General features: G+C 32.8%; 1 protein-coding gene across 1 annotated transcript in view; it reads right to left on the reverse strand.

Moving 5' to 3' along the window:
• Positions 1 to 10,478: 10,478 nt before the first annotated feature.
• The window catches only part of LOC129218156 (transmembrane protein 234 homolog), a 39,181-nt gene continuing 30,743 nt past the window's right edge, over positions 10,479 to 18,916 (reverse strand). Inside the window, exon 6 of the mRNA XM_054852371.1 lies at positions 10,479 to 13,749. Within this exon, the coding sequence (XP_054708346.1) occupies positions 13,679 to 13,749 (71 nt within the window). The 3' untranslated portion in view covers positions 10,479 to 13,678. The remainder of the gene's footprint in view (positions 13,750 to 18,916) is intronic.

Here is an 18,916-nt window from a genome sequence, read left to right on the forward strand (position 1 = left end):
CTAATCTTTGACGTCCATACAAATATTTCTTCAAATTTTCTATATCAAGTTCTAATTTTGAAAAAAAATAAAAACAAGAATGATGAATTTATAAAAAGGAAGAAAAGTTTTATAGTAAGAAACTCCTTAGGTACAATTTATATCTTTGAAGAAAGTAATAGATACCAAAATTTACTAGTCGTAAAAACACATTTTATAGTCTGTCTTCGGTGACATCAGAGAAAAAGGACGGAGGAGGGGGGGATTGCTCCCAGAAAATTATCGAGATTGGCGTACGAAAAATAGTTTTAGTAATCTTTGGTTGTGTTTGGTTGCAAGGAGAAAAGAGTCGGGGATATTCAAGGTGCATGGAGAAATTTTCGACATTGACGTCAAATATCGCTATTTTAAGAACTTTTTCGAGACTTCAGGGGAAAGTAATGTAGGAATTCCCTCCTAAAATTCTTTCAAAATTGAAATCAATTCGAAGCTATTTTTTGTGACCGTAGCTTAGGAAAGATCGGTGCTCTTCCCGAAAATTTTCCGAAACTGAAGTTTTAACAAGAAGTTTTGGGTTATCTTTGTTGACGTTGCTAGAGGGAGGGAGAGTCAATCATCTCCCATTGAAAGTTTTCAAAATTGAAGTTTTAAACGCAAATTTAGGCTGTCTTTGGTGACGGTAGGGGATCTGGCGGCTTTAATCCGATAATTTCTCTGTACTATTGTTTCAAAAACCCATTTTTGGCTATATTTGAAAACGATAGGGGAAACTTGAAAATATTCTGAACCAAAATATTTTTCGGAACTAAAATCCCTTTTAGGCAATTCCTGGGAAGGAAGGGTTTTGGAGCTCTCAAGCGGACATTTCTAAAAGCTCAATTTTATGCTATCTTTAGTGACGTTAACAAAACTGGGAAGCTTCAGCGGATCTTTCGGATATTTTTCGATATTAATATCTGAAAAACATAACTATAGACTTTTGTCCACCTCACTTCGACGATTGATGGGTATATGCCCTATCGCAGCGGTTCCCAGCCCATGGGGGGGGGGGGGGACCCCATTCCACAAGTGGACCGCAAACAGCGTGTTACTGGGCCGTGAACACTGGTCAAGAATCTGAAACATCAAGATAAGTCTTGGGGTCTCCCAAGATTAGTGGATTTCCATTATTTTGTGAAAATTTATTTATCAGCTGTACCTCACTCTAAGAGCTCTCCCTGGCTCATCGCCAATAAGGAACTTTAAGATTAAGATTTTTCATGTTTCTTAGGAACTTTCCCTTATAATTGAAGATGAAATCTAATGAATCAGAAACGTCTTCAATGAAATTTGCCAAAGAAACTAGTATTAGCCTCAAGCTGCGGGTTAAAAATGCTCCTCCTTTGTTGAACTGGCATGACTAATCAGTGAATTGAGACACTTAGTAGCTTTACGACAACCTACCTATAATAATGAGGCTTTTAATTGCACTTTTTAAAAAGTAATGTAGAAATGCATCGCATGTTGTGAGTTATTTGAGACGAAAACTATCTATTTTCAATCCAGATATCAAATCCCTCATAAAGAAAAAACAGCGTCGAAAATCCCACGCAGCTTAGCATGGGATTGAATGACTTTTACACTTAAGGACAATTATGAGCAGAAGAGCAGTTACCTCCCCCTCCCCGGAATTAAATTTTGGCTGTTGAAGTAATATATAGTAGTTAGTGGGCCTCAATGGTGTTCTGCACGAAATTGGTAGGTCGCAGAATTAAAACGGTTGGGAACCGCTGCTCTAGCACTGTGAAAAGTTACATAAGTCAGGCGTTCTCCTCCAGAGTTTTTTATAAATTGAAGTCCCAAAATTGCATTTTAGACATTGTTTGATAACGATTTGACAAAGACCGGGCGGAGGTTCAGTGTGCCCTACGAACTGTTTTTTGAAATTGAAGTCAATTTCAAACTGAGGGGGTGGGATTAGGAGCTTCTCTAAGGACGCTAATTGAGACTATATTTGGTAGTAATGTTTGGGAATAGATTTCTGGGCCCTCCATTGCAAAAATTTCGAAAAAGAAATACGAAAATTGTCATTAAGCAATTTTTGATGACATTAAGAAGGGCTGTGTCCTCTGAAACACATTTTGGATTTTAAAGCCAACATTTTCAGGCTATGTTTGACTAAGTTAAGTTGGAAGGGGTGAATCAGAGATTTAGTTGGGTCTTTAAGATCGGTGGTTCAAACAGCAAAATTTAAAGTCCTGAAAACGCCACTTTAAGCCTTCTATAGTCTCGTCAAGGAGGTCATGGCATCCTTTTGGGTCTTCGTTTTGGAATTACCTTTAAATTTACTACCCGGGGCAAGAGCAATGATCTGAAACCAGGCAGTTCATTCGTGATTTTAATTCGAAAAAAATGCTGTAAAGGGGGGAAAATTACAAAATTTTAGTTTGTCATTCACATATGTTTGACTCTCAGAGGGGGAGTCGCAATTTTCTTCTCTCTCTCTACCCATCCGCGATTGTTGAAAACAGAATTTGTTATTTAAAATGCTTGCGAGAGTATGTAATCAGTATAGCTTTTTAAAAATATAATATATAAAATATGTCTTCATTGTTTAGGTCAATAAAAACTTGGGGGGGGGGGGGGAAACATTAGTGGCCGCTTTGGGCCCTGAGTGCTCCTTTTAGAAGGTAACCTTTCATTCTTCAGGAGGGGGCCCTTTCCCTCATCTCCCCTCCCCTGCATCCATGCCTGATTACTGGTTCTATAATAAGCTTTGCAACCAAATGAAGCATCTGTGTAAAGAGTAGATATTAATGGACAATGAACCCCAACACAATGTTCCCTAACAATCTATTTTCTTAAACTATGCTATGCTGTCGGGAAATCGGCACTTACTTTGATAATTGAACATTTAAAATTCACCACATTTATTTGACTTATTATAAGCTATCTTTTGAGAAATTCTTGAGAAATTTTGCTTGATTAAAAGAACTATACGATGCGGCCTGCGGCCGCCCCTTGCTTTGGCCGCCCTTGTGCACACTCTGCACACCTGCTAGGATCGGCCCTGGCTATTGGTACCAAAATCGAACCAGAACCTGTATCCCTTGAGAGCTACTTAAGGACCAATTTTAATTTTTGTATTATTCCGTCCGTTACTTCTTGAGATAAAAGCAGTCATGCATACCGAAGAAAACGTTCGATTGCTCCACATTCTTGGAGAATTTGGAGTCAAAACATCGTACACCAATTCACTTTTATGTGTATCTAATTCTATTCGATTTCATGCAGCAGTTTTCAGTGGCGTAGATAAGGGGGGTTAGAGTCATTCCCCCCCCCCCGAAAAGTTCGTCCAAAATATTTTTAAGTAAAGAGAAGAACAACAAAACTTTTTATTTTCCTGGAAAGAAAAAAAAACAGTAGGACTTTCCACTAAATATCAGCGTTACAAAATTCACTGTTGCCCCCCTCCCTTCCAGCACCATTAACAATCGTCTAAAATTTGTTTTTAGGACATCAATGTCAAAAAAATTCCGGGGGTATGTCCCCGAACCCCCTATTAAAGTTCGCCTAAATTCGCGTTTTTTGGAATTTCAATTTAGAAAAATTGTGGGACAAATGAGTTATAGGAGCCAGAGATAGCAGTTTCACTTATTTTCAGTTCATCAGTCTGGAATAACCATAAACGAATGGCAGCAAAACCTCACGTAAGTGCTGAGAATATTTTCACATTAGTCGCTAAAAATATTTTAGCATAAAAGCGAGAGGTCCGCAAAGCTCCACCTTGAAAAAGTGAAAATAAAAGCTGGGGCATATAACTTTGTAATGTGTAATACTTTTATTTGGTTAACATCTTCAGGAAAACTCCTCAAAAGAACTAGAGTTTTTTTTCCTCCCAAACTTTCTGGGGTGTTTTTTGCAGCTACCTCAATTACTTCTACCTCAATGTGATAATTCATTGTGGATCAATGGCTATATATAGATTAATTACGTTAACTTTGACTTTACAAATACTTTCTCGCCAAGTGACAAATAGCATTTTAACTTCATTCAAACTTGGCGATGTGAAGAATTATCATGCGATAGTTAAAAAAAAAACTATTTGGTGCTGGTGACTGAAAAGCAACTCTGTGCTATCTCTATTTGCTGCCAGCTCCGAAGTGGAAATCCAAATGGTTTGAGAGAAATGAATTAAAAAGAATTATAAACATGCATTTGAAAATAAATCTTTTTTTTTTCTTGTAATTCATATTATTTTATTGAGAAAAACTAAGCAGTACAAATTGATACCAGGTTTGCTTAATACAATTTACAGAAATTTCAACAGTAAACCAAAAAATGGATTACATGATTTTTTTTTTTTTTTTCTTTCTTTCAAAGAAACATAGACAGCTTTGAAATCGGGGCAAAGGTAGAACCAAATAATTTCCTCTGTTCTAAGCAGCAAAAATAAGCTTCCTGAATATGTGCAACACAATTACATTGAGCAAAAACATTTTAAGACAATTAGCCAGATGGAATAATCAAAACTATACACTAAGTAAACTTAAAAATGACTCTGAAAATGTTAATAACATTAACAAATATTAAAAACTGTTTTATAGGTAAAATTAAAACATTGTTATAAATCGCACAGCAATTTAGCTTTTTTCAAATGAACTGAAAGAATTATAGAAAATATTAATATAAAGTGTAATTTATAAAATTTAAATGACACTTTTAAATGTTAATTTTTAATTTTTATAAATAAAGAGGGATTTTTTTATAAAAAATAACATTTTTATTATTAAAAAAATAATTTTTTATACAAAAAATCTAAGAAACGAAATTAGAAAAGTAAATTTGAGGCAAGCATAGCAGGGTTGATAAAATTTCGCTTCACCCACATAAATTCCAGAAAAAATATATACATCTGAATTTGTGAATACAATCCTAGTTATGCACAGAGCAAAGTCACAACATATAAAATTTCGGGCAATAAAAGAGATTAAAATAAAATTGCCTTTACATATGATATAAAACACATGCATTTCAAATCTTATGATTTTTTTTTTTTTTTTGAAAAGATCATAAGATTTGCTGAAGAAGTTTTAAATAAATATTTCTTTACTACATATGCATATGCAGTTGAACCTGTTTTCAAGTATGTAATGCAGATTTATTTCAGTTTTAATCATAAAGCACCATACTTGTAATTTGACTGTTCTCCTTTTAAACTATGACAGCTGGGGTGCAAAATCGATAGCAACAGGAGAAAGTATTGAGAAATATAACACTTTTTGGCACAGCTTTTCAATAAAAGTTGCATTAATCTGTTTTGGAATTCTTAGTTTGTCAAAGTAAGAAAATGTAACAATGCAAGATAAGAAGCATAAATGTCTTTCAGAAATGTTCTAATTATCTATAACAGGCAACAAAAAAAAAGGTAGATAACGACTTTCGCAGATGAAAATAATTTGGTTTTGAATAACAGTAAAAATATGGATGCAATTTTCATTGCAAACACAAATGACTATTAGTTTAAAATATTTTAATGTTGCATGTCAGTTATAATTAAGTAAAGATATATGAAATAAGTATTACAATGCTACATATGGCATGAATAAAATCATTTACAAAATTTATTACAGTTAAGAAAAAATTTAATTTTAAAATAATCCAGCCTATTTTGAACACAAACTTTAAGCCACTATGGTGTTTTACAAAATTACCAGAAGAGGAAGAAAACACTTCACCAAGAAATGCTTCACAACTCAAATACATAGTTGATACAATATTTCTCAAAATAAAAAGGGGATAAAACGACAACAGAGTTATCACATGTATCACCAAGAACAATATGTAATTAGTACGTAGAAAGTAATTTGAAAAATAAATGAATCCTTAACATAAAATGTTTTTAAATACCAATCTCAAGATATACTATATAGAAAATTTACAGGATGTAATATAATAACATGAAAAAAACTGGGCATCAGTTGAAATTTCAGCTGAATTGAAATCAGTAAAAATGCATAGCTTCCTCTTCAATTTTAAAATCATCCAAACAATTCTTAAAGTTAACTGTTTGTATATTTCAGTTTTGGCAAGTTGATAAAAACTTCTGCTTAGCATTCCTGACGCTTTTCATTCAATAACACTGAAAAAAAGGTTCTTCATAACACCAAAAGACATGCATATCATATTTTTGGCAATCTGTTTTGCAATGGTTTGGCCTCACCAACTTTACTTTCATTGCTTCCTAGTAAAAATAAGGTTGCAAAAAGAAAAAAAAAGCAAATTCAGATTAAAGATAAGTATAGTGAAAAAATTTAAAGGTCACTTTTACTTACAAAAGTAAAGATTTACACGAAGAAAAACGATATTTAATAATTTTGTGCTTTGACAAATTAATCAGAAAGCCTCATTAATTTGAATTTTGATTATGCAGTATGCTGATGGCAGTTTCCTCACCACTATTTACTCAGCATTAGATAAATTACTTTAGTTTACTCCAAACATTTAGGAAAACAGAAACTCAAGAATATTTTGCAAATTAATTTCTAGGAAAGAGATTCACAAAGATGGACAGCAAACACTTTTAACTACAAATAATTAAATATAAGTATAATACTGCTCCCGCTGACTGTTAAAAAATATCAGGCATATCATTTTTGAATGAAGGGAAAATTTTGAACTCACACTATATTTCTTCCAGCAGGTGCTTTCTTTTGCGGAAATTAAACTGCTTCTGAGCTTATATTTGCACACTGAATTTTCATCAATTTGATTGAATGCATTAAGTAGCTCAGAAACATTGAAATAATTTGTTCAAACACTTTTTAAGTTTTTAATATTTTTAAAAATGCCTTAATGTTATTTTCAAAACAGCTTTTTAAATTTCATGCAAAAAAAGGTTGATCAGACGAACATAATGTTTGATGATTAAGACCTGGCTACAAATTGTTCCTATTTTGCAGCAGCAAACTGGAAAAAAAAAAGTTTAACAAAAAAAATAATAATAAATGTTATTACTCCACATTGATTGAACAGTATCAAAAAACGATTTTTAATGTGCTAGCAAAACTTTGATTCAGCACTTAAATATTGTAGCTTTCTGCAGCTTATCATTGCTTAGTTTTAATGGGTGCACATTTACAGAAGACAAATTTGTATCATCATTCCATCATTCTTTTTGAACGATCCATTTTTAAAAAATAATATAATATGCTGGTAGGAATTCTTTCATCTATCGGTTACTTATTATGTGAAATTTTATTACTGAAAAGTAATCCAAAGAATAGAGAGAACACAATGCTATTGATGTCATTTGGTCTCCATCCGTTTTTTCTTTAATTTGGTCCAAAATCTTTCAAAAATACACTTGCCTCAAAAAGTTAAGGTACAACCGGTGTTTTGCTTCTAATTTGCAAATGAATGAAGGTAGAAACAAAAAATTTGGAGGATATATGTACTTAATAGTTTTTTATTGAATGTGTCATAGAAATTTACATAAGTGTATAGCAAAAAAGATTTATTACGAAAAAAGCAATGTTTGCGGAAAAGTCCATTTTTGAAGAAAACAGATCATAGTATTATGTAGTAAAATATCATAGAAACAACTCAAAAATGGGTTCGAATAAGGAATGTGTCCCCCTTCTAACTTGAATGCATTGGCCGCATTGATTTTCCATGCTGTTTATTAAGTTATCGGACACCGGAAGAAGAAATGAAGACCAGACACAGAGGAAACCTTGTTCCAGCACATGTAACGAACTTGGAGGAGGATTTAAAGTGGCAACCTGTCTGCCAAGATAGTCCCAAAGATGTTCTATCTGATTCAGGTCTGGAGATTGAGCTAGCTATTCCATATGTTCCGAACCATGGTCCTTAAGACACTCCTCAACAGTCTGAGCTCGGTGAGTTCATTACCATTCCATCAAAATGAAGTCATTACAAATAGCACCAGCATATTGACGGACATATGGATCAAGGATCTCATCCCGATATCTCAGACCAATCAGAGTTCCTCCACGGAACACATTCAGGTCCATGTGACCACCGAGCGAGATCCGTGCCCAAACCATGATTCCACCATCTCTATAACTGTGCCTTTCAACAGTGTTGGGTTGATGGTATGTAATGCGCTGTTCACTCCAGATCAGTAGACGCCCTGAACCACTTTCTAATGTAAATCTAGACTCTTCTGTGAATAGCACATAAGCCCATTGTTGCAAGGTCCAGGAAACATGTTCTCTTGCCCAGCATAAGCGGATCCTTCGTTGTGGTCCGTTGAGCGGAACACACACAACTAGTCATCTTGCATAGAGACCAGCATTATGAAGACGATTTTGCACTGTGTTAGACATAGCTGCAACAATAACGATTTTGCCAAGGATCTAGATTCCAAAAAAGATCTTGATAACACAGACTTTTTGTTACAAGCTTAGGAGAAATCATTTGAAAACTCCAGTTCTGATGGAGATTTTATCTCAATCTGATGACATATTTGAGGCATGCATGTTATAACGCAAACTAAAAATTTTGCTTTTAAGTAGGGGAGCTAGGGGCTTGATGTAACAGGGGTAAGTAGTAACAGTGCTTTTTCACTAAGAATTTAAACTTTATCAATCTATTTTTCAACTCAATCTTACTGTTATAATGTACTGCATCACGTCATCACTGCCAGTGTCCTGCCAGGCAACGTAGTGAGTGGGTGTGTGCGAGCCCTCCGTTATTGGGCAGGTAACCTATTTTTTGACCTTCGTAAATTTTTGGTTAGCTTTATTGTTTTTGACTAAATAGAGCTTTCAATATTTTATTTCGTATTAATATTTATCTATGTATGATGTATTATCAAAGTTTTCAAGATTAGAAAGTTGTTTGAATAGTTAACACGCTAAATATGAAAAACTATAATTTGGGGTTAACTGTAACAAAATCTCGGGATATGTTGTAACATGTTACAACTTGCCCCATATTGCTGTATGTTATTTGTAATGTTATAAGGGATTTAAAGCTTCCGGTGTTTGGCCTTTAAATGTAGATATTTTCCAAGACAGCGACTTTGCGCCTTCTCTTGTCACTGATCATCCAGATCCCACTCAACAATCAGAAAATTCTCTAAATGTGAATGAAAATTTATCGTTGAATCCCGAAACTGCAAACGAACCAACTCCAAGTTGCTCTGGTCTAAACAAATTTTTCCCATCGTAAATTAGACCATTACCAAAGGCACCACCACGGAAAACAAATATAAATAACAGGCGTAAAAGGAAGTCCACTGTTTTGACAGACACACCCGAAAAAGAAGCTTTGAGAATGGAATATGAAGAAAAGATGAAAAGAAAGCAGAAAAAAGATGAAAAAGATAAAGAAAAAGTAAAGGGAAAAGGCAAATAAAAAATCTGCAAACAATGAAGATGGAACAGAAAGAGTAAAGAAAAGGGTTTTAAATTTGGATTTGGAATCTGAATCTGAAGAGTGGCATTGTCAAGTTTGCAGCGAAGGCTATCATCATTCAAAAGGGGATTGGGTTGAATGTATTGTATGTAAAATGTGGGCACATGTAGGATGAGTCGGAGGAGATGCTATTTCTTTTGTTTGTTTAAACTGTAACTCAGATGAAGACTAAATTCATTGATAAAGAGACTTATGAACAGACTGATATATATATATATAAGATGTAAGAGATAATTAAAATACTTAATTTGGAGGTTTATTATTTAACTTACTGTGATTTCGAAGTGCCTAGTTTGTATATAAGTACCTATGTAAGAATTTTAATACAAAACAAGATTAATAGTTTAAAAACTAAAATACTTAAATTGTTGATTACCTTAAAAATGTGTATTTCTGTTAATTATTTAATAGTAGATGCATTTAATAGAAGTACTTTATTATTTTCGTTAAATACCTAATTTTTTGTTGAAAACTAAGCAAAATGTTAAGAGAATAAATGATTAATGGTGTAAAATTCATGTTTTTTATTGTTGTTACTATATGCCCCAATAGATGTTACAACAAACCCCAAGTACGGGGTAAGTTGTAACACTTCCCTTTTTTAAGAATTTTTTTTTTCTGAAAGACATACCTATAGATGTGATGTTTTTTTCAATTAGACTTCATAGAAGAATAGTCAGAGTACCAATCAAAATTTATTTAGTGATAATTTAACCAATACATCTCAAGATATGACACCATTTTTAAAAATTGTTACAACAAGCCTCTTGCTCCCCTACTGCAAAAAAGCAATGTAGTAAAAGAGCAAAAAAAAAAAAGTTATGCATAATTTTTCTGACCATTTAATCAAATGTGCCATCAGAGAAGGGGGTAATCTTTAAGTATATTATTTCGTTCTGGGAGGTGAGGTACTGTTCTTGTGGGGTGGACAGTCCTGATTTAATGCATTTTAAATTTACATGAAATAATACTTCTACTTGAAATGGAAAGGAGGGGGGGGATTGGCGTATTATTTTATTTGGGGGGGGGGTGCTGTAGCTTTGGGAGGAGGGGCACCATTGCACGTGGAGGATGGACACACTTGATTACTAACTTTAACATTGTATAAAATTATATTTCCACTTGAAATGTATGAGGGGAACGGGGGTACTGCTTTGTTTTACAAGCATAGGGGGGCTCTGTAGCATTGGTGGGATGTGTCATCCCTCTTGCGGGAAAAACACCTTTATTTTCATGCTTTTAAATTTAGTATGACATAATATTCCCTCTTGAAATTTACTCTAAAAATTCCGAAAAAATGCTCAAAACAGCAATTTTTAGATGCTCTCCATTCCGAAACCTGACGTACAATGGGAAGGGACTTTTTACCTGTTCTTATTGGGAGGGTAATAAACAATTTGCAACAGGTTTAAACTTTTTTTTTTGGATGTTTGGGTTCGACCCCTATTTTTACTGTACTAATTTCCATCCATCCAACTGCCCACCACCTTAACAAATCGGTCAAACGACATCTCTGAGGCATTTTCTGAACTCTGTTGACTATTGTCACAGAAACTGCCAACCACAGTTCAAAATTAAAACAAGTTATACACAAAAATACGAAAGCTTGAGATTTGCTTATTTTTTTTCTTACTCATAAAGATATGTTCTTTTCTATAAAATAAAAGCTGCAGCTATTGTTTTTTCATAAATGGTATAAGAAATCGCTATTATCATTCATGTAAACTATGCATTTTAATGTTACTGCCATTTTTTTTAATGGTGAGTTTCGAAAAACGTGTTGTACCTTAACTTTTTGAGGGCAGTGTACATTAAAATTTAGGACATTAGAACAAGTATTTATAGCATTTACTGTTGAAATAACTTCAGTTCTCAACACATCAATAACAGTTCAAAAATAATAAAACAGCAGAACTACGTAACTGCTACAAATGTAGAAAAATCTTGTGAAATTTTAATAGAGGACATTTTTCCAAAATCAAAGCCCTTTCAATGCCTCTAAAGAATAACTAGCTAACTTTCTTCTGGTACCAAAAATCAGACATGAATTCTACAATTTTCTTTTGTTCTCAGCTTTCTTAAAAACATTTTTAAAAAGCTAAAATCTAGTCAATGTAAAGGAAATTTTAACGTTTATCCAAATTCTTAAAATTGATAAAATATGAAAAAAAAAGGTGAAAATTAATTTAAAAGAATTTAGAGAATGAGAGCCGGTTTTGAACCATATACTTACACACACTGTGAGACAGCTATGTCTTTTGATGGAGCATGTGGACTTGGGTATGAACGGAAAATCTGTCTATGCAAAAGACACCATTAAACACCAAGTGAAAAGAGAATGCCAGTTATAGTGGATGGATATGCTGTCATGGATTTGAAATTTCTGGAGGACGGAGGAATTGTGAGGAATGTGCTTCAGGGCAACTTTCGATGCCATTGTCTTGAATATGCAGCCAGACAGTGGGAATAGTTTTGAAGCTAACTGCATCCAGTCAGCAATGGACATTTTTAGACTCCAATATTTCACTCCTAAGTTTACTTTTGACTCTCACAACAATTTTGTATGAAGTTTCTCTCTTCTTCCCAGAATGTTGATGCCAGGTGGGCGATTCTTGAAAACATGTCGTGTGTAACGCTAAGTTTTTTATTTTATTCAAGTAACTATTAATTAAATATAGGATTAACTGTTATGCTTTGATAGTATATTAAAGCATGCATTATTCCCCAACAGCCAGGGTTCAAAAATATCATATTTTTGAAAATATCGAAAATATCTGATATTTTGATATATATTGGATATTTTGATCAGCACTAACTGAAGTCTTCAAAATAGTAAATGAATCGTCAAATCACTCTTTATTTTCTTAAACATTGTTATTGCAACACGTAGACTTAAAATTAACACTTCTTTCATTATTTATACCTAATATTTCATTTAAATTTTTTATCAATGTTAATGTAGTTCATTTAGTATTAGCTTTTGTACCTACTCATTTCTTTTTTTCAGTTAGTCGCTTTTACACAGTTATATGATTCAGAAATAAAAAATATGCTTTAGTCAATGCACAGTAATAAGACATTTTCTTTGACCAACATGTAATACTTAATGAGGCACTTTTAACATGAATTAAAATTGTTACATTACTAATCATTTTATGAATATAAAATAAAAAAGGAATATTTTATTACTTTGCTGTATTAATGATGTATTAATACATCATAAAAATATAATGCATAACTCTTTGGTTATGTTTAATAATAAATGAACAATATTACTATGATTAATATAATTTTTATATTGAAAATACCGTAGTTGAGAAAATAAGTATCGAAAATATCAAAATATCATATTTTCAAAATAAATATTGGATATATATCATGATATATATCGTCAAACTCTGCCAACAGCACTATTTTTTGAAGGTTTTGATTAGCAGGAAAAAATTAAAAACTTAGCATTACATACAGGACATTTTTTCTAGAATCGCAGAGGTACATGTTTTCCAAAAAAAAAAAAAAAGCCTAGAGTTCCCTTTTATTATTTGAAGAGAAGTTGATCTCCCTCAGAGCTACAGTGCAAAAGCTGCTAATCTTAGATAGAACACTTTGAAACTCTGGGGCAGCCTAATATGCTTTTCTAACTCTCCTGGACCTACTGCCTGCTTCATAACCATATTTAGCTTGTAATTTTTTAAGTAGTTTATACATAAATGTTTTAATAAATTTCATTCAGTTTATCTTTGGTAAATCTGCTTGAATACCTAATTTTATCCCTCCAATACGCTACAATAGGTTTGATACATCATGGAGTATTAAAAAACGATATTTACCAAGAGTTAAGTTAAATATGCTATGCTGCATTCATGAATCATGAAATATGAAACCACACAGACTCATATTGTAACTAAAAGCATAATCTATTAAAGGAAATCTTCAATGTGCTACTCATCCCAGCATTTTTTATGTGAAAAGAAAATTGTGCTGCTAAAATAGAAGTACCAAAGATTTAAATCACCTACTGATTTTTTTTTTCATTACATTCTCTGCTGATGACCATTTAAGAGTCTGAATGCACCTTGAATTTAAAAAAAGAAATCATAGAACTAAAGAACAGCAATTAACTACTCAAAAAAAAAGTTATATTTTTTAAATAATATTAAAACGAAGAAATAAGAATGATACAATTTAATTGTATTCAATTTGTGTTATGTAATGTTCATTTACTATAGATATCACAATATTTTCAACACAAAGTTGATATTCAGTCCTGATGTTGCTACTTCCAAGCTCTATCTAAGACACATAAAGTAACTCCAGCAACAACTAAAGTCATCCCAACATATGACACTAAATAAAGATAAAGAAAAACTATTTAGATGTATAAATATATAAGTAAATCAAACATAAAACATTATGAATTCAATTATTTTTTTTTTTAAATGAGACACAACTAGTGATGTGGATATCCAGTGAGTATGTAAGTTTTTTCTTTTTTTTGGTATTTAGAAGGTATTTAAACAAGACCTAGGTAAATATCCAAAAACTGGGAATTTTGACGAAAAAAATTGAAAATAGGGAATGTTTTTTTTAAAATCTGCATATAAAATTGTGGGCAAAATTAATACATTCATGTGCGTAATGCATAGTTGATAATATTTATTATTGTAAGATTTGAAGAAATTATGAAAAAAATTAATTGTGAATTAAATAACCTTTATTTGCAACGTGATAATCAGAGAAATGTGAGAAACGGGTCAGTAATAAATTGAAAAAGTTATGAAAGACCATTTTCTTGAAAACCTTTTCATAATTTAAATCAGAATGTGGCAAATATGAGGGCAGCTTTTACTTTGATTAACAAAAAACGCCAAAATGTTGCTGCATTAGGTTACTTTTCCTATCATTGCATTTGTTATTTTCAGTTCGAAAATTAATTTAGTTTTTTTAATGCAACATATAGAGTGTAAATTATTAAATGAAACTAATAAATGAAGCAATGCTTATTAAAATCTAAAAACCATGAACTTAGGTACCGTACTACCATTAGATTGAAAATTCCAGTAAAAAAGTAGATAAGGAAACTTTGTAATCTTTCCAAGCATGAAAAGTTACCAATCGTTTATGGTAGACTCTATTCACCAGCCCCCTGAGTTCAAAGAAACCCCTTTCACTTCTACTTGATGAAGTTCTTAAGATTCATTAACAAAAAAGGGGGGAGGTTGCATTTGGGAACCAATATACGAGGGTAAATCAAATATAAACGGTAATTTTTTTTTAAAAACATGTTTATTGAATAACCTTATACATAAATCATTTATTTAACATTTTTCAATATAGTCTCCTGCGTGATCCAAACACTTTTGTCACCGATTTGGAAGTTTTTTTATTCCCTGGTCATAGAAAGTTTGAAGGCGGGTGTAAGGTGTTAAGCCAATTGTGCACGTTTTCCTCAACTTCTTCATTGATTCCAAATTGCTGCCCTCCCAGCGATTCTTTCATAGGCCCAAATAAAAACTAGTCACAGGGGGGTAAGTCAGGGATATAAGGAGGGTGCTCGAGGGTTTCCCAGCCCATTTTTTCCAGGGCAGTGTGAACCCTGGCGTTGTCATGAAGGAGTATGACGTTTCTGATGGGCATGTCCCGTCTTTTCTTTCAATAGGCAGCTTTTGCTAACCGTAACAACTGGCAGTAGTAAGCTGCATTCACCGTGCATCGATCGTGCAGAAAATTGATCAATAAAATTCCCCTAGAGTTAAAAAAAAATGGTTGCTAGGACTTTCCCTGCAGAGACACAAGTTTTGGCCTTCACTGGGCAACCTTCATTCTTTCTTCTCCACTCCTTACAGGCCATTTTGGACTCGGGGATATAGTGATGTACCTACATCTCATCACATGTCACTATGCGCTTTAAAAAGGCCTCCCCTTCTTGCTGAAATCGATTCAGAAGCCTTTCAGCAATCTCCGACCTGACCTGTTTTCAGTTTGCAGTCAACAACCTTGGAACCCATCGAGCACTAATTTTTCTGAAACTGAGTTAATCAGTGATTATGAATTGAACACTCTTCCATAGCTTATATCCATTTCTGATGAAATTTCTTCAACAGTTAATCGGCGATCACCGTCGATAAGGTGTCTAATCTTATGGATGTTGTCATCAGTAAGGCTTGATCTTGGGCGTCGATTATGATGTTCGTTTTCAACCTGTTTTTGTTTGCTTTTCTCTCACCCACGTATACACACGATTCTTTGACAGTGCACTGTTCCCAAACTACCTTCAAACGGGAAAAAATTTCTGATGGTTTAAGGCCTTCATTGGTTAAAAACTTAATGATAATCTGTTGCGCAACAGCCGAAGGTACCTCTTGCTCGGTCTTGGCTGTACTAATGGTTAAATAAGAGTCAGTGCACGCACCTGCCTGTTTCCCACTCTTCATAAACCAAACATCTGCTCTACACAACATCATCTGGCTAGAAAGTGCATCATTCTAAGAAGAATAACAAAATTACTGTTTATATTTGATTTACCCTCGTAAAAGCTAGTCATTTGCCCTTAAGTTGAATGATCTGCAAATTTATCTAGCCAGTAGGTAAATTAACAGCTTAGAAAATCTATTATTAGAATTTTTTTTTTTTTTTTTTTTGCAAAAAGCTGAAGAAAAAGAAATTCTGGCAAACTTTAAAAGGAAAAATATATTATGGGTAAAACTCATGAGCAATTTTTCTTATCTTTTTTCCCCCCAATCTTAGGATTTTTTAATTTTTTTAATGAGGGTTACTCTTGAAATAATCATAAGGATTTTTGAAACAGTATCATAATTCCCCTCACAACTGCTGCTATCTTTCCCTTTGGTTGCCACTCTCAATTTTCTAAATCATTTTAAAACCAAACTCAACATTATTATTTGCTTTTTAAATACACAAACTGTTACTTCATTACCCTGCATTAGTCGGCATGCCGCAAAAGTTGGGGGTCACCAGGTTTTTCAATAACACTAGCCTGGTACTTTCCGACATGCAGGAAAAAACAAGGTTTTGAAAATATAATTAATTTAACATAGCAAATACGTGTCGAACTTAAAACATAATGTGAGTCCTACATATTTACTGATATTAATAACACTTAATTTTGTTAAAATAGTAATTAACAATACTATTTTTGTTATTCTAACCAGAGAAATCTAATCGATTAGAAAGATTTTTAAAAAATTGAATTTAAAAGAAGCAACCATTTCTAATCAAACAATTAATATATTTCTAAATTACCTACATACTAGGGCTGTGCGATGCATTGATGCATCTCAAAAAACCGATGTACATGCTTAAATCGCAAAATAACAACAAAGATTGCATACACGAATTTTGGTGCTTCGAATTTCCCCTTTTAAATGCACGATGAGATTGCTTCCATAAATTCACATCTTTTTGCATTGAAAAGATATGTTCATTGTAATTTCAAAACACATGTGAGTAATATTTATTGCTATCTTACACTTTCAATGAAAAAAATTAAAAAGAATTCAAAATAAAATTCCAGCACAGAATATACATCGTTGAGATGTAAGAGGGTACTCTTTAGGTATGGAAAAAAAGCCGTGGTTATGCACTGCGGTTTCTGAAATTGCATACATTTTTTAAAAATGCTGACAGATAGGTTCTGTATGCATTTATCTGTTGGGAAAAATTATAAAAAGAATGAGTTCAACAACTTTAAAATATTTAAATATAGATGTTTAGTTCATTTGCATAGTCTTATAATAGAAAAATATTATGTTTTCATTAAAGAAAGTTGATAAAAGTCGTTTCATTTTGAAATGGGTGCTGTTAAGAAACCATATGCATCATGACATTTTCAGTTATGCAATGGTAACTTTCTGAAATTTTTTTTCTTGCAATGATTGGCAAGTTTTAAACATTTTATAGTGATTATATATTTTCTACAATCATTTATGAAGCTAATGGGTAGCACTTTGACAAAAAATTAAATGGCCATTCTTTAGTCAAAAAGAAAGTAATATAAACCTGTTTTAGATTATATGCGAGTCATAAAAAATCGATATTTCTTAAAAACTAAACTGATCGTTTTATGTAGCATATGATGTAGGAGTACATTGAAAAACCAGATATTTTAGCTCTTCAATGTACTCTTTTACATTATACAATTTCAAAAGAATTGTGATTTTTTGTTAACCCATTCGATGACCAGCCCGAAAACCCTTAACGCGCATGCCGCAGATAACGAAACGGAGTTGCTTTTTGCTACGTTGTAATAACACTTTTCTCCCCATTTTGCTATCGGTATTTTAATGTTGTTTTTGCTGTTCAGCTTGCATTCGAAAATCGCTTCGCTTTATTTGTTTTTAAGCGCTGAATTAAATAGTGCAATAAAATACAAGGTTGCTAATATGTGCTGAAATATTCATACATTTACGCAGTACATAACAGGAAAATAAGAAACAATAGAGGATTGGACGAAAAGAAATTATTTTCATAACACTAATTATTTCATTAATTTATTTTTCGTTTTGCTTTTATCTCAGTATATCTTTTTTTTTCTTTTACTGTTAAACGTAAGATGATCTATCTTTCAAAAGGCCTCAACAAAACATTCTTCAAACAATTGACTGATCGATCCAACGTGTGAGCAAGTGGACAAAACGCTGAATGGACAAAAACGCTTTAAGTGTGGGAATGATATTCTAAGAGGATAAAAAGTATTCTTCGGTGCCTTTTGATATATTGTGACACTTCAAAACGACCAATAAACACAGAACCCTTTGATGGCAGGACTATGGTCGACTTTTATCGTAATTCAGGCGACTTTTAAATCCCTTCTGAATGCCCAGATATCAGTTGCTCAAGCGTGGGAAGTATTTTAAAGATAAGTGATTACAAAAGATCAAAACTTGCGGCTAATCCCCTATTTCCCTAAAGGATACTTTTGTGCATGCAACTAAAAGCCCCCAGCTGAGAGAGGAATAACTAGACCGACTGGGAGGTCTTTATTCTCCAAGGACCCTCTTTGCAAACATCCGAGCAAGTTAGTTCCATTCAAAGAATGGTCAGAAGGTTTTAGTGTTTTGTGGTCAACCCTTCCACATTATTTTCTTACAACAAAACAGTTTAGCTCAGAAAGGAATTTCAAAGCAAGCTTTTATGCTTATATGACGAAACATGTCTTCAGAAGGAAAAAAAAAGGAGATCTTGCTTGAAATCGAGTCGGATTTTAAATCTTTTTTTTAAACATACTTGGATAAATTTTAGTTAGTTTCATATGATTATTTACTAATTATGGCAATTTGATTATTGAAAAGAAACCAAATATTTAATTTATATTTTTAAAATCTCATAAAAGAAGGTACAATTAAAACATGGAGCTATTTTAAGATAAGTAAAATCTGAAAAAGAATGGGAGATAAGGAATGTTTCGTTTCTTATGAGTAAAGCGTACAACAAAAGAACTCAAGATATTATCATTTTATTCGTACTGTCGTATCTATTTTATGTTTTACATAGT

Source organism: Uloborus diversus, chromosome 3 (genome assembly GCF_026930045.1).
Source record: "Uloborus diversus isolate 005 chromosome 3, Udiv.v.3.1, whole genome shotgun sequence".
Taxonomy (NCBI): Eukaryota; Metazoa; Arthropoda; class Arachnida; order Araneae; family Uloboridae; genus Uloborus; species Uloborus diversus.